Source organism: Coffea eugenioides, chromosome 3, assembly GCF_003713205.1.
Source record: "Coffea eugenioides isolate CCC68of chromosome 3, Ceug_1.0, whole genome shotgun sequence".
Taxonomy (NCBI): Eukaryota; Viridiplantae; Streptophyta; class Magnoliopsida; order Gentianales; family Rubiaceae; genus Coffea; species Coffea eugenioides.
Window position 1 is genome coordinate 46,637,178 of NC_040037.1, and position 23,391 is coordinate 46,660,568.

At 34.5% G+C, this 23,391-nt stretch overlaps 1 protein-coding gene across 1 annotated transcript; it reads right to left on the reverse strand.

The window, feature by feature from the left end:
* Window positions 1-846: 846 nt before the first annotated feature.
* LOC113766768 (disease resistance protein At4g27190-like) lies at window positions 847-20,799 on the reverse strand. Its single transcript, XM_027310923.1, has 2 exons — window positions 18,454-20,799; window positions 847-951 (listed from the first exon to the last, which is right to left on the reverse strand). The coding sequence occupies exons 1-2, from the start codon at window positions 20,797-20,799 to the stop codon at window positions 847-849; spliced, it is 2,451 nt and encodes an 816-aa protein (XP_027166724.1).
* Window positions 20,800-23,391: the final 2,592 nt, after the last annotated feature.

Genomic DNA, 23,391 nt, shown 5'->3' on the forward strand with positions numbered 1-23,391 from the left:
CTTGAAAGTCTTAATGGTTGGTATAGGCAAATTTTGAGTTGCAGGAATTAACATACAAAATGATCAAACTTGTCAAGGAGTCCCTAGACCCCTAGTCCACTCCAAATTGTATGGGAAAGATTTTTGGAACCTTGACAATTTGATTCATGCCTTATTGGTGTCAGGATTTATACTTGTATTGTACTATATGAGTTTTTTTTTTTAAACCACCATTTGAGAGTCACATTTAGGCTTGCAAGTGGTATAATACTTGGTCGGACAGACATTGAAATTTTAACATGATGATCACTTTATGTGTCAATTTTTCATGTTGCACATTTTTTTAACAAGCATTTTTTAGCTTCTTGTTTAAGGTTTGCGAAAATAATATAGCTAGATAAATTATACTTCTGTCTAGCTAGATAAATAATGTATCTTGTAATAAAATATGCTTCTATCTAGCTACATAACTAATGTAGGTCGCCAGAGCCATTGCTAACAGCATTGCTGCTTTACATACAAGTAAGAGAAGAGTTGGGGGTCGGACGGGAATTCCAGAAGGGCACACTTAAAATCATAAACAGGACTAGGAGGGCACAATTTTGCATATCTATTACACAAGGCAGTTCTATAGTTTCACAAAATACACACTTGTCACCTAGAAATACTAGTATGTTTCGTATGGAAGTCCGTACGAATTATTCTTATGAGAAATAGTCACACACATTAATTAGGGATCCAACTATCCAACCCCATACCTTTTACTAGTAGCTTTCCCCATAGACAGTGGCAAAATCTCTTTAACCTCAGAGGCAGAGCCACAGTCGTGAAATGGTGGTTGCACTCTGTTGTGGAGTAGGAGACTAGTCATTCAATGACCTGCTCTGCTTCACCAGCAGTTCCTGAAGTACTTGTTCCGATTCCTGAAGCACTTGTTCCGGCTGAGAAAATTGGTCGGTCAACGGCACCTCCCTGGAATGCAAAGGTGACAATCAGTTTAAGCAAAAACATGATCATATGTATATCAACTGTTTTGGTTTCTTTAGTCGATATGTGTTTGTCAAGTACTTCAAATTAAAAGTCCAGAAAATTCGAAATACCCACAAAAAAATGGATAATATTATTAATCTATGGAAATTAACAGAAGCATTGATTCCATGGATCCCTTCAGGTACGACAGTCAAATAAACAAAGTCCAAAACTGACGGCCACGAAATGCTAAACACCTTCGATCGATAGAAAACATAATGACATTAGGCTTATCTTCTCACAATTATTTTCTAAGGATGGACCGAGCGCAGGGTCGACTTCTTCAAATAATATGGATGTCAAAATCATAAAGAACATTGAGATACACAATTTGCATATTTTCATCGTTCTGCTCCTTCCATTAATGCTGATCATACAAATGTAGCATGCTTAGAGGCGCAAAGTGCCCCACATGACTGCATCTGGTATCCTGACTGATTCACTAGTATATAAAAATATTTTGATATTTTCAATCAAATTACCAAGTATATTAAAGACTTTATACCGCAATATTCTCAATTATGAATTTACAGTCCTGAGGAAACATTCATAGCCTGGCATATAAATAACTCCGTGATACTCTATCTATACAAGTGTGTTTCTACTTACGCATAGACTAGAATTCTCTTGGATGTCAAGGGATTAAATTTGGTAACACAATCATGGTTAGAGAGAACTCTGTTTACACTTAGACTAGTAGACCTTTCTATTTGTTTATATGTGATATTAGAGCATCTCTATATGTTAAGCATGTTAATTCGTGGCTTATTGGCATGCTCATCCAATTGAGTAAATTCTTCTGGTTTTCAAACATACCTGAATCCTGATTGCATTCACATCAACGTCGTGCATATTAAATTTTTCAATATTATAATTTGTTATGCTAATTTTGACCTATGTTCTGCCATAGCTTTTTGGAGAGAATCAATTTTGACTTGTCAGTAAGAGGGATAGATTGGGTGATATGATTTGGGGAGTGTAAGTGAGAGATCCCAAATTCGAAACCTCTCACTTGAAAAAAAAAATTCCAACCTGTCATGTTGTTAGGATCCAAGCGCGGAATAAACAACTATTAAGACATCAAGTGCACAACAATTTAATGAGAAACAAGCCACAAGCATGAAAGATAGACGACACACAATATTTAACGTGGTTCGCCTCCACCATTGGGCCTACGTCCACGGAGAGAAACCTGTTCTTTATTATGAGAGAAAAACCCTATACAAGAATACAACTTGAACCCAAACCCAACCCTTGTATACCATCTCTCATCTCCCAAGAGCCCTCTCTCACACCTCATGTATAAGGCTACATGATGCCCTTGTGTCTCTCTTGTGTGTCTTCTTGTGTGTAGTATACCAACCCACTTATTTATAGAGAACATTACTGCCAAAAAACCAAATAACAATTTGGAAACCAATACTATTTCCTAAACTCATATAGAAATAGCATCTAATTCCTGTTAAATAGGGCTTTACTTGACTACTACTTCAAGTAACTAAAACCAATTAGGAATCTAGTTACTTCCACACAAAATAGGAAATTTACCTAAAAGAAATTAAGCCAATTTCCTAACAAATCTCCACCTTGGCGAAAATTTGTTTTAGCAACCATTTGCCTTCAACTACCAAATAATATGGTACCAAACTACATACCTGAATCAATACAGCCCTGACACCAAATTGATTCAATCGACAAATGAACATGTGTAGTTACCCGAGTCCAACCTTCAGTTGACTCGTGAGAAGGTGCCTCAATTCACCATCTCCCTTTGCAGGATTTCTTCTCACCACCACTTGCAATTTGGGATCCCCTTCTCTAACCCTAACCATTGAGGCAATCAAGTGGTAAAATCACCATACTTCTTCCCATCCTCAGGACTATCTCGCCACGTGTAGTTTCCAAGACTCCACCTAAAACGAAAAACTCGTACCTGTCAGAGTCTTCTGGCGCATAGAAATTAGATCTCCTTGTTTCTTTGGGACACGTGCCACACCACCCAAAAACATAACCAAAATCTAAAATCCACCGGGATGAAATATCAACCGTTGGAGATGTGAGAAAGTCTCCATCGATTCACGTCCAAAATCAACATTGGACTCCACCTTTTCCTTGACCCTTGAATCACCTGCCTAGATTCACCGTTAAGCATCTCCATACTTTTCGACTTTTCATGCTTCACCATCAATGCCTTTTGCCAAGCCATTGAAGCAAGGATACCACTCATTAAATTTTTCAATTAGTAACAGCTACCAATCCACTTGATCTCAATAGTTAACTAGGATCCAACTACGAACCTTGAGCAGGCCAGTCTCGCAACCAAGCTCTGATACCACTTGTTAGGATCCAAGCGCGGAACAAACAACTATTAAGACATCAAGTGCACAACAATTTAATGAGAAACAAGCCACAAGTATGAAAGATAGACGACACACAATATTTAACGTGGTTCGCCTCTACCATTGGGCCTACGTCCACGGAGAGAAACCTGTTCTTTATTATGAGAGAAAAACCCTATACAAGAATACAATTTAAACCCAAGCCCAACCCTTGTATACCATCTCTCATCTCCCAAGAGCCCTCTCTCACACCCCATGTATAAGGCTACATGATGCCCTTGTGTCTCTCTTGTGTGTCTTCTTGTGTGTAGTATGCCAACCCACCTATTTATAGGGAACATTACTGCCAAAAAACCAAATAACAATTTGGAAACCAATACTATTTCCTAAACTCATATAGAAATAGCATCTAATTCCTGTTAAATAGGGCTTTACTTGACTACTACTTCAAGTAACTAAAACCAATTAGGAATCTAGTTACTTCCACACAAAACAGGAAATTTACCTAAAAGAAATTAAGCCAATTTCCTAACATCATGTTGATTTCCTTACGGTAACTAAAGCCAATTCTGCACACCCTGTTTGACAGGAACTAGGAATTTTTTTTATAAATGGATAATCATGCAATGGATGGCTGGCATATGACATCAGTATTCAATCACTACTATATCAATTTCCTTTTTTGATATAATATTATATCAATTTCTAGTTAGCATCATCTATTGGATCCAGTGCTATGGCCATTCAATTTTATTTGAGTTCTCGATTTGGTTATCTACTGATATGCCAATTGATTCAGTAAAAAGTTAGGATTTGCACATGATTTTAGTCCAAAATACCATAGCTCATATGATAGCTTGATTTTCATCTCTAGAGGCATAATATCCCTTTTAGGACTCTTAGCGATTAAAATGATAGCTTTGTTGATTTGATCTACTAGAACACCTAAGTCTCATTTAGATGGACTACCTAGGGATGACAACAAGGGCGAGTGTTGATGGTGCAGGGGCTAGGGTGGGGCGGAGGACGGGGGAGTATACCTCCATCCCACCCCACCCCACCCCTCACCTACCTTGGTAGTAGCATTTTATGCACTATATTTTGTGGGTATTTCAAGTGATTTTAAGTCATGTTTGGCTTAAAACAATAGCATTAAGGACGAAAATATAAGTTAGTTTAAGCACATGTAATTTAATGTTGGAAGTTTTTAGTTTCCTTTCACTTATTTGAATGATTGACTTCCATAGAAAAAACAGTGGAATTTTCATTGGAAGTTTGATCATCAAACCAAGCAAAAACAACCTTAAACATGCAAAGATAAAGTTGAAAAATAGGGCAAAAAAACCATTTCTTGACCAAGAAACAGTTGGAAAAATGGGCTAGAGGCAGAACAGTTCGAAACTGGTTGGAGAAAATTTGTGTTGAGAAGAAGCTGGTCGTCAAAACCAGTTCTTGTCCAAGGTCCAGTTTCTCTATCTGTTCCAACTTGTGCAACTTGATTCTTCTTGATGAATTGGTACTAGTTGGACAAACCAAGATTGATGGGACATAAAAGAGGATAGATTAACTTGTCAAGAACCTTCATTAACACTTTTGAGCATTCCAAATTTGGAAGAATCATGTAGCCTTCTTTCTTGACTTTTGAAACATTACTTTTGCTTGTATGCACATGGTAAAAATGATTTCTTTTTGGTTGCGTATAGAGCAAAGTTTGGCTACAAAAAGATGAAATTGTGACTAGTTTAAGGAAAGGAGTAGGAGAGTAAGAAGTAGAGTAACAGTTAGGAATTGGAGTGAAGTTAGTTCCTCCAAGTAGTAGAAGTAGTAGTAGCAGTAATTTCTCTCTTTGAAAAGTAACACTTATAGAAGTTCATCTAAGAGGATCTCCTTGTAACAAACTCATTTTGAAAGTTTAATTGAAGATCTTGAAGAACTTTGTTCTTCATTGGCTAAGCTTTCTCGACTCTTTCTCGTACTTGTTACTCATGTTGTCATTAGAAGATAATTATTTAGGTAAGATTATTTGAAACAAGGTAACAAAGTAGACATTTAGTTTAGAAATTATTCTATATGGGTAAGAACTTATATATTTAACATAGTTAAATTCCATCCAACCTACTATATATATGCATATACTAACAATTATTACCATCCCTTATATTGATATATTTTCCCTAATTAATCTTTTATTTCCAAAAACTTATTTCCTAAAGTACTTAATGAGTAACCAATGGGCACCGGCTAGACAAAACTCATTATATAAAAGAGTCAACTAATAATTTAAACATACGAGATGAATAGAGAAACATAACAGATTCTAGAGATGGCTTTCACCCTTTTTTAGATGTAGGGCATAGCCTTGCATCAATGTTTTCAAATCCAAACCAGATTGGCTGGTTTAATCGATTGAACCGCAAACCGACCATGTGTCTGATCTGGTTCATAACTTATGTTGACTTGACACAAGAACCAGTCAAAATTATAAAATACCATTCAACCCATTCAAATCCGATCAAGCCGTGAACTGAGGTTCTTTCTTTTTCACAAATTTGACTAAAATTATCTAAACCTAATTCCTAGTTCTTACACACTAAAATGAAATTTGACCGTTTTCTAGACTTATATGAGTTTTTATATTATTCTTTGTGAATTCTAATATTTACACAATTGGACATATAAGTTGGATAATATTGCTCTTATATTCGTTGTAGTTTTAGCATTTATAGGTCTATTGGATTTTGTTTAATTCCAGAAGTTTCAATGACTTTGTTTAATTTCAGAATATGGTGGTAGTTTATATACGATTTAAGATTTTTTTTAGTAAGTACAATTGATATGAATTTATTTGTTTGACTTTACAATTTTAAAAATTCATGTGTCTAGAAATATTTAATTTTTTATCATGTGTGGGATATCTCATTCTGTGCACAAGAGTGTGCGTGTGTATGTGTCTACATATATATATATATATATATATATATTGAATCGGGATTGAACCAGTCCAACTAGTTGAACCTCGATCCGATCACTTCACTGGTTCAATTAATGGTCCAGATTTTAAAACATTGCCCAGCAATGTATTTAGCTCCTAAGACAATTCCAAAACTAATAACCACCACGTGAACTCCAGATAAATAAACTTTAAGAAACATGAACATTCCAACTAGGCCTGTCAACGGGTCGGGTCTAGACCCGGATCCGGACCGGATCCGTGAAATTTTTGCGGGTATGGGTAGAGATTTAATTCCGTTTCCCGGATCCGGATCCGGATCCGTTTTGTCAAACAAAAAACGGGTCGGATACGGAATATAGTATTCCGACCCGTTTTAGACCCGGATCCGGATATAAATGAATTAATAATTTAAAAAATATATATTTATCAATATAATTTGATTAGGGTGATGTATTTTAATAAAGTTAATTTGATTTCTTTTCTTATTTGACTTTTTCTTTGCATTAGTTAGAAATTAGTTTACAAATATATTTTTTTCTCATTTTTATTAGAAATTATAAATTTTGGTAAATTTGTTCGAGTAGACCCGGATCCGGATCCGGGACCCGCCGGATCCGGATCCGGAACATAGAATAAAAGACCCGTCGGGTAAACGGGTCGGATCCGGATCCGGCATGGTAATTCGGGTCCGGGTCGAGTCCTGAATAATGAATTCCGGCCCGGACCCGGCCCGTTGATAGCCCTAATTCCAACTTCAAATCCCCATAAATAACAAATCCAACAAATCCAAACCCGAAGTGACCACAATGAAAGGGGTAATTTCAATATACCTAATTTAACATGCCATACACCACTAACAAAGAATGTAGTTAAAAGCAAATTAAAAGCAATTAAAACACCCACGGGGTAAATCAACTAATCAAGTAAAGGAACAAATGAATACTTGAATGACCAAGAGTTATAACATATTATAACTATAAAGTTTTAACCCTATATTTTAAATCAACCATAATATTAATGCAAATGGTAAATTCAAATTTTCCTCCGCAAAGGTTATTAGACATGCATAGAGTTCACTTTGTTTATAGTAAAACTAGTAGCCTAAAATAATAAAGTAAAAATATATGGGACTGTCAAATGGGTGGCCATTACGCAGCATTAGAAATACTTCAGATATTAGATTTTTTGGAAGATAAGATTAATTATAAAAAGTATTTTAGGTATATTCATTGTGCTAATTGTTGAGATTATTTGAATATTAACTGCAACCATCATTTAACTTCTTTTTCATTGCTATAGGTTATTGAAACAAAATATTTTATAAGTAGATCATACAAATTTAAAAATTTCATCTTAAAGTTTTCCTGAGCATGAGCTCCACGGGTCATGCCTTTCCAATTTGTTTTCCTTAAGCAAGAGAAATCAACAGCTTGAGGTTCTGAGGCCACGAGGATTTTCCCGAACATTTATAGTTTCATGGATTGGACTTTTGCCATGTTGCTTGTAAGTTTAGCCAAAATGCCTAGGACAGTAAAGTTGCGTCATACAATTTGTGATTTCTAGCTAAGTGACACAGCTTGTAGATTATGTACTTTGGATTAACAAAGTTCAATCTGTACTAGTTTCATGCTTAAGGAAGCGTTGATGGTCTTAATTTTATTTTTAGCACTGGCACGAGTCAGACTGAGGGGCGGGATGGGGCCCACAACAATTGTCAGCCCTACCCTCCCACCAATTACTGGTCAAGGAATGAGATTCCACTCTTTGCCATCTTTCCAAAATAATTGTTTGGACAGAGTATTATTTGAAATATTATTTGAAATAATAAATAAAGTATTTTTTTGTAATGTGATATGATGTATGTAAAATATAAAGGTAGTTAAAAATGTAAAAAGATAGGTTTGAAAATATATTTATGATGTAAGTAAAATATTATTTAAAAAATTTTGCTATCCAAACTTTAAGCCAAGTAAATTATTTTGAAGGTTCCTAACTTTTATACAAGATTTAATTTAGTCTTCAAATTATTCTAAAATTTAGTCAAACTAGCATTCTAGTACGGGTTTATATCTCTAAATTAGCTGCTGAGATTTTTGTGGCATGAAAGTTCGCTCATTGTAATGTTTTGGTTGCAATTTTTTTGAATATTTGTTGTTGAGTGTGTTTGACAATAGATTTGTAACTGAAAAGAGTAATTTGGATCTTACATTAAATGAAACATATAGAATTATGTAATATTTTTTTGATGTTATGTGATTTGATCCCTGATGATAAACAGTAAATTCTAGTGTTTTTCTTTGATGTGTAAGCTGGTATTAGATTAACTAAATAATGTAGTAGATGAGAACAATAATTGAATCATGTTATCTTCTCTCTCTTAATATCTTCTCTCATATCATCATGGTCTTAGGTTAATTACTAGTTAGATCTAGATATTATAAGATAATAAATCTTAAGAGAGGTCGTGTAATTTTTAAAAGTTAAAGGGAGGCCAGTGAAATAGTCAGAAACCTCAGGATAGGTTTCTAAAATTATCTCTAAAAGGAATTTTAAGGTGCAAAATTATGGTCCTTTTTTTTTTTTACCAGATACGATAGATTCTGATCTACACTTACTCTACTCTATCCTAGAGGAGGGGAGACCCAAGGGAGTCAAGTGGGGAATCGAAAGGACTGAACCACCACCAATCTTGGCAAAATTTTTTCCAAAAAAATCCTGGATTAGAATGTAGGCCAAGGAATTTGATTCATTGACCTACACCTAACTAGAGCCTTAAGACTCTCTTGATGGCCAGATACTCTAGGAATAGTTGGTTGCAAAATTATGTTCCTACTCCCTACCGCCTAGAGTGAAGCGATTATACCTATCCCGAGAAAAGGGAAATCCATTAGTTTGAATATCATGAACTTTAGAAAAGATGCAAGCATTAGCTTCACTAGGTGGATCATTTTAATTGTAGGTTTGCACTGTTTTATCCAATCTTCAATATTGCTCTATTTTTGCATCAAGTTTAACTGCAATTTTCTCAATGATAGAAGTCAAATTAGTTCTTGCACAAAACATGAAAATTATAGTTCCAATGCATCCAGAATCATCTCATTCGGATATCTGTATGTTCAGAAATTACCAAAAAAATCCTTAATTGGTCAATCCTCTATTTCAGCTATTGACAGCATATTTGTTCAATTGTATTTTGACATTTTGACCAGGAAAACTCATGAATTGGATTTCAACGTCTTATAAGAAGTGTAGAGCTGTGTCTTAACTTCAAAGTGTTTAAAAATTATCTCAATTTGATCCATATAACTTGAGATATACCTGAAATACCAAAAGGTATTGAAGTTGTCAAACTTCACTTCTATTGCACTTGATTGCATTTCTTACTTTGAACATTTTGTGCTTCATATTTATTTTAAATCACTAATAATCATCCAAATATCTTCTCAATTCATTCCATTTGATGATTGAATCCTTAAACCTACAAAAACTTGGAGTTTTCACTACTTTAATCCATGGAAATGCATTTTTTTACACATGAACCATAAAATACAAACTTTACTTTTAACCTAGTCATTTAGTTATAAAAATGATTAAAACATACCAAAACTAAATAATAAAACACACTTAAAATACTCAAAATGCACACTTATCAACACCTGATAGGGAAAAAGGATTCGTTACAATAGTAAAGCCGCCTGACTGTCCAATACTGGAGTAAATGAGCAGATACAGGATGGAGAGCGGAAAATGGATTTAATAAGGTCAATATTTAATTGCAGGAAAATCAGAAACATTCCTATCAGCATGTGTGACAGCAATGACAGATTGGTTTGGCCTTTCTTTTCGTCAAGAGTATACTATGAAGACAAGATATATTAGCAAAGGAGCTACAAAAAGAGAGGAGAAATAGGCAACAGCAAAGTGAGTGTTAGTAGGAATGAGTAGAAATCCCAGGCTTGGAAGCTTATTTGGAGCTTAAATATGAAGCATAAACTAAATCACTTTATTTGGAAATGTTTGCACAGGATTTTGCCAGTAAATGAAGTGATTAAAAGCAGAATTGCGAGAGGGGAGGAAAAGTGTTTATGCTGTGGGGAAGGAACTGAAACATTGGAGCACATGTTTTTCTTTTTTCAGCAAGCCGAAATGATTTGAAAAGCTGCACCTATTAAATGGGATGGCATTGACATAATTTCTGGCTGTGGTGGAATACCCTAATGGAAGCTCAGCAAAGGAGGGAAGGGAGAGAACGTATAGTGCTGACTGTTGGATCCTTAATCCAACATTGGACTTATATGTGAATAATTATGTATTGCAAGCTGTCAATTAAGGTTAAACCCAATTAAAGTGATCAAATATAGTTTGGGATTAATGTATCTAATAGGGTGTGGGCCTTTAATGTGTAGAGACTTATGGGCTCCTATTTCTATGATAGGCGGAAATAGGGTTCCAAAAGGTAACAGGAATGTTACCTATAAATAGGGTTATGGTCTCCAGATCACAGGTATCGTTTTAGTTGTCGTATTTTCTAATACCACAAAATAGCTCTTCCCTGATATCCCATAGTCAGGAAAAGATACCAGAGAGAAACTAAAGGTCTCTCATCAACCTGGAAGGCCACCAAAATCTCTAGGGATTCAAGTGTCAAATTTATCAATATGGATTCAGGTACGCTTCCGCTATTTTATAGTTAATTTATTTCTTAATAATCGCCATATAGATTTTGGGTTTAAAGGTAATGGTTTTCACCAATGGTTAAATTTAGATAATCACCCTAACAAGTGGTATCAGAGCCCATATGGTTGATTATTAGGAAATAATCTTGTGTTAGTATTTCATAGTTTTATTACTATTGGTTATGTTTTCATAACTACTGGCTGCGGACTCTGATGCGATTAAATACATGATTGTTATGTGTTTAAATTTTCGGTTGCCAGTCGATTGTTTGTATGTTATTTTCCGTTGACCAAAGCTCCAGGTTCCATAAATTGTAAAAGCACAAGGTTAAGAGACCAAACGGCCAGAGTACTTTTTTGATTCCTTAAAGCATAATATGTATTATAGATGATGGGCCCCATAAGTAATTAACAATGGAGTTGTTGTTGCATAAAGTTTTTCCTTTTTGACTCGGTTCTGGTCTTTTTTTTTTAACAATAGACTTTTGGTCTTCGGTCAAACAACTCAATGGTTTTGATTACATAAGTCTTCACACACGGCTTTCAATCTAATGTTCACAAATTGGTAAATCAAGTGATGATTTACGTAGGACCCGCAATCCTCTTGTTTTCTGGGATCGGGAAGTGGTTTGTCTTTTCCTCCACTGTTAATGATTAAGCTATCAAAGTATGATGCAATCCAGTAACTGTTTCTGTGCTCTTAAATAGCCGAGAGTTTCTCAAATAAATTATTAACATGGTTATCTATGTTTTAAGTTTCGGGTACACAATTTCTTGCATTGATTGTGCCGTGATTTGTATTTTCCTTTTGACTTGTTTTAGTATATAAGAGGATATACATATATTTTTATGTTAAGAAAATTAGAGTTTCTTTAATTTAAGTGAACCCTAATAAAGTTAATAAGATATTTAAGCCCTACAAAGTCCATATGTTTGGCTCACCATATATATAATTTTATAAAGTATTTATGGATTTCAAAAAAAAAAATTGGGTTTGAATAATAAATTGGGTCAAATTATGGATATGGACCTTTGGTCCAATAAGTTTTGATCCAATTGATTGTTTGATCAGAGTTAACTAAAGTTGACTTTGATCAAAATTTTATTTAATTTGTATAATTTTAAATTTGAATATTGGTATGATTATATATATATTTTGGAATAAATTAATTGAAATAATATGCCACCAAAGTGACCTCTATTATAAAAATTAATTTATTTTAAAATATAACTAGTTGAGTACTTGTAATTTTATGAATATTGATCGGCCCAAAGGAAGGTCCATATTTAATAAAATTACATGTGCACTTGTGGTAATAAATAAGTGATAATTATTTGGATTTTACATGTGATTTATAAATTGGCCCAAAGGAAAATTTATTTTTCAACATGTTATTATTATTAGTATTTATTACTGCACCAAGATATCACTTAGAAATTAATATTTTTGTCCAAAGACAAAATATTAATGGAATATCGATATCTTGCGATGGAGTTACCTTTATTTAAATTTATTATTATTCTGATTTATGTGAGCATAGTTTTAATTATATTATGTTTTCTGTTCAGTTGCGAATGATCTTACAAATATCACTTCCAACATCAATAATATTCCTATGTTGAATGACACAAATTTCAAGTCCTGGAAAGAAAATCTCTTGATAGTACTTGGAGTAATGGATCTCGACCTTGCGTTAAGGATTGATTCTCCCACACCTCTTACAGATCAGAGTACCTCTGATGAAAAGAGAAATAATGAGAGGTGGGAGAGATCAAATCGTTTGTGTCTGATGATCATTAAAAAGGCCGTTCCAGAAGCATTCAGGGGAACAATGTCATAAACGACTGTAACCGCTAAAGAGTTCCTTCAAGACATTGAAAAAAGGTTTGTCAAGAACGAAAAGGCTGAAGTTAGTACGCTCTTGACACGCCTAGTTTCAATGAAATATAGTGGTAAAGGCAATATCAGAGAGTACATCATGGAGATGTCTCATCTTGTTTCGAAATTAAATGCACTTAAGTTGAAACTCTCTGAAGAGTTACTAGTGCATTTGATTTTAATATCTCTTTCTACACAGTTTAGCCAGTTTAAGGTGAGTTACAACTGTCAAAAGAAGACTTGGTCTCTAAATGAACTCATCTCACACTGTGTAGAGGAAGAGGAAAGGTTGAAACAAGAGCAGACAGAAAGTGCCCATCTGATGTCAACCACTAATAATAAAAGTAAGGGACTTAAGAGAAAGAAAGAAAAAGGAGCTGCAGGTACAGCGCCACAAAAGAAACAACAAAAGAAATCAAATGATCAGGGAAAGAATAGTTGTTTCTTCTGTGGAGCTGAAGGGCATCAAAAGAAGCATTGCACCAACTATCACGCTTGGCGTGCTAAGAAAGGTATGCTTCTTAATTTGGTTTGTTCTGAGGTTAATTTAACTTCGGTACCTAGACACACGTGGTGGTTAGATTCTGGTGCAACAACTCACATCAGTGTGTCTATGCAGGGTTGCCTGAATTGCCGAAAGCCTAATGATAATGAAAGATATATCTACGTGGGCGATGGCAAAACAGTTCAAGTTGAGGCAATTAGAGTTTTTAGATTATTGTTAAAAATCAGATTTTATTTGGATCTCTATGAGACATTTGTTGTACCGTCTTTTAGACGGAATTTAATTTCTATTTCTGCTTTGGACAAATTTGGTTATTTTTGTTCATTTGGAAATGAAAAATTTGAATTGTTTCATGATTCAAAATTGGTTGGTTCTGGTTCTTTAATGCATTACGATAATCTATATTTAATTGATACGATTGTCTCATTTAATGAATCTCTGCATTTGAGTACTAGAGGAGTAAAGAGAAATTAACCAATGAGAATTCAGCCGCATTATGGCACAAGAGATTGGACATATCTCCAAGCGGAGAATGGAAAGACTTGTGTCAAATGAAATTCTCGACCCTTAAACTTTACAGATTTTATGATTGCATTAACTGTATAAAGGGAAAACAAACCAATCAAAGGAAATTCGAAACCAATAGGTCTTCAGACGTTTTAGAACTTATACATACAGATATTTGTGGGCCATTTTCTACATCTGCTTAGAATGGTCAACAATATTTTATAACGTTCATAGACGATTTTTCAAGATATGACTACATATATCTCATTTCTGAAAAGTCACAGTCACTGGATGTGTTCAAAAATTTTAAGGCTGAAGTTGAGAATCAACTCAACAAAAGAATTAAAACGTCAGATCTGACCGTGGGGGTGAGTACTATGGTAGATATGACGGTTCAAGTAAACAACGTCCAGAACCATTTACAAAATACCTAGAGGAATGTGGTATCGTCCCACAGTACATTATGTCAGATTCACCCACTATGAATGGTGTAGCTGAAAGACGAAATAGAACACTTAAAGACATGATAAGGAGTATGATATGTCATTCTACCTTACCAGAGTCACTCTGGGGTGAAGCACTTAAGACTGCAGCATATATCCTTAATAGAGTTCCAACTAAAGCAACTATCAAAACCCCTTATGAGCTTTGGACAGGGAAAAAACCCAGTTTAAAGCATATGCATGTTTGGGGGTGTCCAGCTGAGGCAAGGCCTTACAGGCCTAATGAAAAGAAACTGGACTCAAGAACGATTAGTTGTTATTTTATTGGATATTCTGAAAGATCCAGAGGTTACAAGTTTTATGATCCCACAGCCAAATCAATTTTTGAGACAGGAAATGCCCGGTTCTTTGAGGATGTCGAGTTTGGGGGAGAAAATACAGTAAGGGACATTGTCTTTAAAGAGGAATATATTAATATTCCCACAGGTGTCATTGCTCTTGCTCAGGACCCTATTCCTGAACTTGATCATGATACAACAAATCAAGACAATGTCGAAGAGCAAACTGTTATAGAAGAACAAACTCTTCCTCTTCAAGAACCAGTGCCATTAAGAAGATCCACTAGAGAAAGGAGAAGTGCAGTGCCAGATGATTACATTATTTTTCTCCAAGAACATGAGGATGACATTAGATTGATGGAAGAGAGAACGTATAGTGCTGACAGCAAATATCTTATGGCAAATTTGGAAAGCGAGGAAACAAGCACAATTTAATTCGGACAAAAGATGTTCAGAATGATTGTTAACAAGGCCATGTAAGAATGGCAGGAATATGAAGTGGCTAATCAAAAAATGGATGTAGCTGAAGAAGAAATAATCTCACAAAGTCATGACAGACGGAAACCACCACAAGAAGGGGTTGTTAATCTTAACACTGATGCAACAATAGATATGAAGAAGAGAAGAGCTAGTTGGGGAATAGCGGCTAGAAAGTAAAATAGTGATATTATTGGTGCTTGGGCAGGAGCTGAAAGAAGGTGCAGTGACCTAGTAGTGGAAGAATCCTATGCAATCAGAAAAGCTCTCTAGTTAAAGCCATGCAAGAGGGATGGAGGAATGTAGAAAAACAATCTGATTGCAAGGTGGCCATGGACAAGATTTTGGAAGAGGATACACAGGATGCAAAGATTGGAACTGTAAGAAGAGAAGGTAACTGTGTAAGCCACAACTTGGCAAGATTTGGCTTAACTTAGTTGATCATGTTCATTGGATGGTTTCCTTCCTTCTCTGGTTAACTAGATTAGCTAGGGAAGATATAGGAGCAGTTGCTCCAAGTCTGTAAACAGATTATGTATACCTTGTTATTATGCAATATAATATGTTGTTTTCATTGGGAAAAAAAAACAAAAGGGTAAATAATACTAAACTCCCTTTTAGTTTTGAGAAACATTAGAGACCAATCCCGAAATTTCATAATAACAAAGACCTCCGTTCATGTGTTCTCTATCCATCATCATCAATAGCAAGTGCATGTGAACAGATTTACTCCAGACTTTATTTTTTCTTTATTACTTTTGTTTTTTATTCCCTAGTCTCTCATTATTATTTTTTTCCCCTTAGGTCATCTTTCCTATTTTTTGGTTTACCAAAACATCTGTGCCTCTTATGCTCTTGTAATGCATTAGAGAATCTGACTGAAATCAGTTGATTGTTACTTCGAAAAAGCATGGCCAAACATGAGACAGGGTAGACCAAAATAGTTCTCAAGGCCAAAATACAATTCAAAGTTAAATGAAATAATACAAAATTTTCCTCTTAGTAATTAGAGTAATTGTTTCTTTAGATTATAGTAAACCCAAACCATTTTTCTACAACAAAAAATATTAGAAGTTGCCTTGTGTAAGTTTAACATAGTACCATTTTTTTAGTGTAAGTGGGTGGGAGGTCTCAAACTTAGGACCTCTTACTTACATTCTCTTCCTCTATATCATCCAACCCATCCCTCCGCCTATACCACCCAACCCATCCCTGCCCCCATTAACATGGTACTTGTTCATCCGTAAATCTACATGTACATGCCTAAGCTTAGAATTATGGGCAATTTAATACAAAATGCAATGGGTAATCCAATAAATTTTTAAAGACAAAGTGCTAGTGTCTGTTGTTTTGCTATCACTGCAAAGAATATTTCGGAAAACAGATGGAGATATTGTGAGATGTTGTTAAATTCCATTGATAAGGTTACACCAAGGAAGATTTGTAATTTTGTTTAAGTACAAATTAGGGTGGAGATTTTTTAGTTATTCTTAAATCTTGAAGCGAGATCTTCATTTTTTTAACAAATTGGAGGAAAGATTGTTGTACTTTTCCCCATACAAAATTTGAGGAGGTAATGTTAACATGGGAGGACATTACCCTTTTCCAATATACAATATGAAAATTGAAGAAACAATTTATAGTATTCTTAGTTCTGGGGAATAAGAAATAATTTATTTTAATTACCTTTACTTTATATGAATTTAACATCACTAAGAGATACTTAAATATTATCAGTTTGATAACCCAATTCAGTACTTAATATATTTAGATCTTAACATGTTTAGAGCATTAGATAAACCAAAAATCGAACATCTAAATTATTAAGCAATAATGAATTTCTTAAGTAAAATTTGCTCTAAAACATAAGTGATTAACTATTCACTTATCACTTAATGTAATATATATATATATATGTATATATATTCAAATGTATGATATTTTGTAATTAATAATTTAATAGATTTAGAATTTAGACTTTAGTTTTCAAATTTTAGTATTATCAAACTCACCCTAAATAAAAGGTCAACCTTGAAAAGAATGATTTTTTTAAAGAATATTTTGGGAGGAATACTAAATAAGCAGATTTTCACGTATGAAACCAATTAAAAAAGGATAATTTCAGAAACTTCTCCTAAGGTTTCTAACTGTTTCACTTGGCACCCTTAAACTTTGAAAAATATCACTTGTCTCCCATACTATTTTAGCTTTTTGTATAATTTACAACCCATTTTAAAATATAATATTAAAAATCATTTGGGGAGAGTAGGTATATTACAAATTTGCCCTTTGATTGTCTTACATTTTACTACAAAAATGTGTGCATATTAATAATGAAGGAAAAATAAAATAAAAAGTATGGAGGTTTACTCTAATTGAACAAAATATAGTTTTTTTTTATAATATCAACAGTTAATATTTGAAAGTTTTGAAGTTTTCACAAATTAAAAGATAATATTTTCTTTACTAAAAGCGTTTTTGGGTTAGTTTAAGATGTTTTATAAATCATATATATTTTCTTGAATTTTCTAACTTTTCTGTCCAAATTAATAGCTTCAAAGCTAAAAAATACAAGATGCTAAAAATCATATATAAGAGTATTGTAAATCATTCATAAGTGTAGGTAACCAAAATTTTTTTGTCCAAACCAATGATACAAAAACTATTACTCCCTCTGTCCCAATTATTTGGTCTTATTTTGAAAATTCAATTTTTTAAGAATAGTGGTTTTATTGCGATATTTATGTTTTTTTCCCAATTTTACCACCACAAATTCAAATTTTGAATTTAAATGGTAACATGTATATGATTAGAAGGAAGGGGTATATTGAAAAAAGAGATTAAAAGATGCTTTGGCTTTCTCAACAAAACAAATATTTTGAAACATTCCAAAATAAAAAGTATGATACTTTTAATGGGACAGAGGAATAAAGAGTTTTTTTTATCTTATTATCAACTTTTAAATTTTCATTAAAGAATTACATCGATCAATTTACAAAAATTAAAAGATAAATTTAGGGTGTTGTGACAATTAAGAAATCACAAGAAAAGGGCGAATTTGGAATGAAATTGTATTCTCTCTCCTATAATGAGTTTTTCAATATTATATTTTGAAATGGATTTCAAATATTACAAAAATTTTAAAATATGAGAGACAAGTGAGATTTTTCAAAGTTTGCTGGATCAAATGAAACTGTCAGAAACCTAAGGGGAAGTTTATGAAATTATACCTTGAAAAAATAAAGAAACATTTCCATTGTAGGATAACTAGTTTTGCCCCCTTTTGGTGTTTAAAAAGGTGCAACGGATCACGTAGGAAAAGGGTTACCTCGTTGGTCTGACTTCGGAGACTGGCTTCGGTTGTTGGATCATGAACATGACTTGGCGGAACACTTGGATTCGGAAGGTTTATTCCTTTTCCCCTCAGTTGAACGAGATTCCCTTGGTCCAGTAATTGGGATGGCCTATGATGAATTAAGCTAAACTGATTAATTTTGTTCTTAAATGCAAGTACCTCTGCTTTTATTCGATCAACAATGCCATCATTGCTTCCATTTACTAAGACAATAGTCAACTCCTCGAGCTTCTTAAGCATGTCAGTTGTTCCAGGGGAAAATATCAGCCATGACCGTTCTGGCTCCGGATTGGGATTGCACGCTTCAAGGACAAATGAAAACCTCAAGCACCTTAGGCCAAACAAACTGCTGATCTCTTCAGGCAAACAATGGATTGAGGTGCCTCGAATATCAAGAACTTCGAGTGTCTTGAGTTCCACTATTTCAGGTGGAAGCACGGTTAAGTCACAGCAATTGTTGAGGTATAAACTCCGGAGTGATGTCAAGTGACCAATAGAAGGAGGCAACAATTTTATTCCTGTGCTGTGGAGGTCCAAAACTCGAAGGTTCTGCATCCTTGTGAAGAACAGTTCCTCAATGATTCTCAAGTTTGGGTTAAGTTGCAGAAACAGTGTTGATATGCCCTCACATTTTGGGCTCGCAGGTAATTCCTCTAATTGGCTTCGTATCAAAGATACCCTTCTGGCCATCTCCCATTCTTGATCTTTTAGGTGTCCGTCTATCTCTGGACCCGACCTGACAAAGGATGTTGCGCTTTTCTCCCCAGGGAAAGGTGTTTCAAGTGCAAGTCTCCTATAGATTATCGGCATCTTGACATGGTGCTCAGAACACCTCTCCAAGAGATTAAGCTCTGTCATCTGGTTGAGTACACACTCTCCTTCTCTTCGTGCATGAGAGAATGTAGGAATAGGACACCATAGAAACTCTTCAGCTTTCCAACATTCGACCAAAATATCAATGGGAATTGTGAACTCTTTTGGAAACAATGCTGCATAATGTATACACTTTCGGTCATTCTCTTTCAATTTGCTATAAGCTGTATCAAAAGCCAATTTTACCCCTGCCAAACCTGCCAAGCCCAGAAGATTATTGTCCCAAATATCTGCGGTCAATCTTTGAATCACACCTTCCCAGTATTGTACTCGTTTATTAATTTTCAGCTGTCCTGCTATAGATGCGATTACCCCTGGAAGCCCACCTAGCTCCTTAACAATCAAGTCAGCTAGAACTGTGTTTTGTTCACAAAATGTTTCATCATCAATGATCTTATCAAACAATTTCCTCGAATCATGGTGTGTTAACCTCTCTAATTTGAATTCTTTGTCGAATGGAAAATTCCCCAGGAGATATGGATCTCTAGCTTCAATGATTACTTTCCCATGCGTGTGTTCTTCAGAGATTCCTACGTCCTCAAGCTCAATTGATGAAGAGAACCCATCAAAAAGCAGCAAATATGATTTCCTACGTAGTGCTCTAGATATTAGTCCTTTTTTCCCACTTGCACTATTCTGCCCAGTTAAGTCCAGACGCTGAATAATTTTCTCTTGTATGTCAGTGATGATGTCCTCTGGCTTGGGCAAATTAGTCGGAAAGTTCACCCAAATGACGTAGTCCAATTCCAGGGCGGGAGCGCATCGAACCAAACTGTTATTCAAGTTTCTCAAAATATTTGTTTTTCCAACTTGTGGTTCTCCGCGGATGATAATCCTCTTGCAGCCTGGGTAAAATAAACAGTGCTCCAGGCTCTCAAGGACCGCTTGATGTGAAGGCACATGAGTTAGTTCTTGAGCACTCTGTCTTACAACAATTTCTGGATTTATCTGACTAGTAACAAGCTCAAGTGTAATCTTATTTTCGAGATTAGTGACTTCAGTCATGAACTTGAGAACATCTCTATCCAGCCTTGCAAGTTTGTAGAATGTTGGGGTATAAAATTTGTTCTTCCGACCTATGGAAGCGGCTGACAATTCATGGAACTGGATTTGGTTTCCAGCTTCTCCGTTTGCACCTGATTCAAGTCCAACTAGCTTTTTGCATCTGTTGACGATGTTCTCTTGGTAATATTTCAATATCCGACGTAAGGTGTTATGACGAGCTGCATAATTATCGTTTTTCTGTCTGGTTGCTGATTGACGACTTATACAGTCATCGACGTCCTTCCAACGTTCACGGAGAATATCCACTTCATCTTTTAGCATCTCAAAATTGCGCGGCAAATCTATGACATGCCTTCTCCTGTGATTTATGTACGGAAAGCAGCCTTCAGAAATCCCGTCTGCAGCTGAAACGGATGGCCGAACTGGCGGCGGAACTGACATCCTGCAAACTGCAAATTTATCTTGAGCAATCCTATGCCAAAACTCCTAACTGACTGAATACTCATTTTCATCATATAAATCTATTCAATGATTCCAAACACCCCAAGCACGGGTATGTTGCTCTTATATATGCAGAACATATTTTGGTGTTGCAGATTGTTTGTATTTTTGTTTCGCTAGGTAATTATTCAAGTTGTTATTCCTAATTAAAGTTACATTTCTTATCTAATTAATTTTATTGAACAATACAGAATTGAAGTATTAACAAATCTATTGTTGTGTCGAAATTTGAAATTTTACCTATACACTGAATAATCTGGGAGGAGGGAATTTAAGTGACATTCAGAGTCTTAGTCGTTTAAATAAGCTATGTTTCACAGAATATAAGAGGCCAGGATTTGTTTTTCTATCCATTAAATAAATTTAGAATAGGATGTTTTTCGTTAATGAGTTTTTAAAATCTAGCAATTCAAATGTGAGTTTTAGACAAGTTAGAATGTATTAAATCATTGAACTTTAAAATCAAGCGACAATTTGATCCATTAATTTTTTTTCAATTAATTTAATTGACCTTAGCTAGAAAATCTACTTCCACATATGTAGAATTTACACACATACATATAAGATTGCACATTGATTTTGCCAACAAAAACATTTTTACGAGCACAACCACATAGACTTATTTTTCCCCTAGCATTCATGTCACTTTTCCCTTTTTTGTTTAGAAGAGAAATATTTTGTAGTCATTATTTTATCTTAAGCTCCTGAATTAGTTACTTCCACATTACCTTCTTGAATCCATTTTAGTTACACTTTAGCCCCAAACTAATGTAATAGGCATTTTAACCGCGTAAAAGTTTCTTTGAATACATTTAAAGAACAAAAATGATGTCGACACTTCCTGGACATTAGATTTGTGAAATACAAATAAACCTAATCTCTTATTTCATTTCTAATGTCTTATAATCCTCTAATTTTTTTTTTTTGTTCGAGTCAATTAGAATATTGCAAATCATTCTATTTTTTTAATCAAACTATACATCAACAATATTGGTTTGTAGAACTACGTATCAATGGAAGAAAAGGAACATCCTGAAAACCCAATTTAGTTAATAGAGAGATATTAGATAGATGATCGTGAAATCCCTAATTCAAATCATAACTCCATTTCTTTTCTTTTTTCCTTTTGTCCGACTTGAAGTTCCCTAAGATTAGAAAAAGGAAAAAAATAAGTGGGACACTCTCCAGTAGGGGTGGGCAAAAAAACCCACTGACCCAAAAACCCGCTGAACCTGATCTGATTCGATCCGAAAAATAGGATATCCGATCCGATTTTTCTTAGCGAAGCAGATGAGGGTCGGGTACCCAAAAAATCGGGCACGGATACAGATCAGAAAAATAAAAACCCGCAGGTACCCGACCCGCAGGGTATATTTTATAAATATTAAAAAATTAGGGATCATTTTATAACTTTGTAATTTTTAATTCTAAATGTAAGTGAAGTGGCTCGCAACCTCATATTCTAATCCTGTATGATCCACTCTTCTCATCTTGTTTGAAGAAAGTGAATATTGTCGGTGAAACATGAACAAAATGAACAAAAGTTTGTGAAACTCTATTATAAAAATTGTTCATCCTTTTTATTTTTATTCTACCTCCATCGATCTTTCCTGCAAATCTTGCATCAATTCAATCAAAGATTTGTGTTTGGAGTTTCAATTTTCTGTTAGTTAGATAATTAAAATATTTTTGTCTTTTATTTATTTATTTGATTTATTTTATTGCAATTATGTCTCTTTTATTTAGTGTAAGAAATTTATTTTTCTTTTTCACCATCTTTAGTACCATAAGGTCCATTCCAAAGATGTAAAGAAGTTGGGAAAGACTTTTTTTTAAGGTTAGTTTGGTTATATTTTTTCCAAAAATAATTAGTTCTATTCAATTCTTTTCCGAACTTGATTTCACAATCGATTTATTTAGAATGCAATCTTATACCATAATATCCTTAAGGAAGTTGGGAAAGTTACCAAATACTTATTATCTTTATGTTTATTGTGTTGTAGAAGTATGAAATGTGTAAGAATGGTGATGTACTCAAAATTATTATGAAATTTCGTTTTGTCCATTAGATATTATAATTCTAATATGTACTAAATTTATGAGATCAATTTGATATTAGAAATGTGTGAGAATGGTGATGTATGAACTTTAATTATAATATTTTTACCAATATTAATTGAAAAAGCATATTTTTTTATTTAAAAACATGTTGATATTAAGTGAATAATAATTTTTTTTATTAAAAAATAGTCTTTTTTTAGGGGCGGGTCAGAGGCGGGTACCCTATGACCCGCCCCTTTTGTTCGGGTACCCGGATAGCGGGTATCCGAAGATATTAGGAGCGGGTTAGGGTCACAAAATAGCTGATCCGATATATTAAGGTCGAGTCAGCCAAATCATGTTAGGGGCGGGTACCCGACCCGTGCCCACCCCTACTCTCCAGGCCATACTCTATATGTATGCACCCATGCTCCCTCTCCGATCCCCACCCATTCCAGCCCTCTGTCATGAACTATAAATGAAATGATGTCG

Bases quoted from the DNA above. Each gene is read 5' to 3' on its own strand.
- LOC113766768 (XM_027310923.1), bottom strand. From the start codon at position 20,799: ATGTCAGTTCCGCCGCCAGTTCGGCCATCCGTTTCAGCTGCAGACGGG. The intron at 952-18,453 runs GTAACCCTTTTC...TTTGCATTCCAG, and splicing joins TCCGAAGTCAGACCAACGAG to GGAGGTGCCGTTGACCGACC.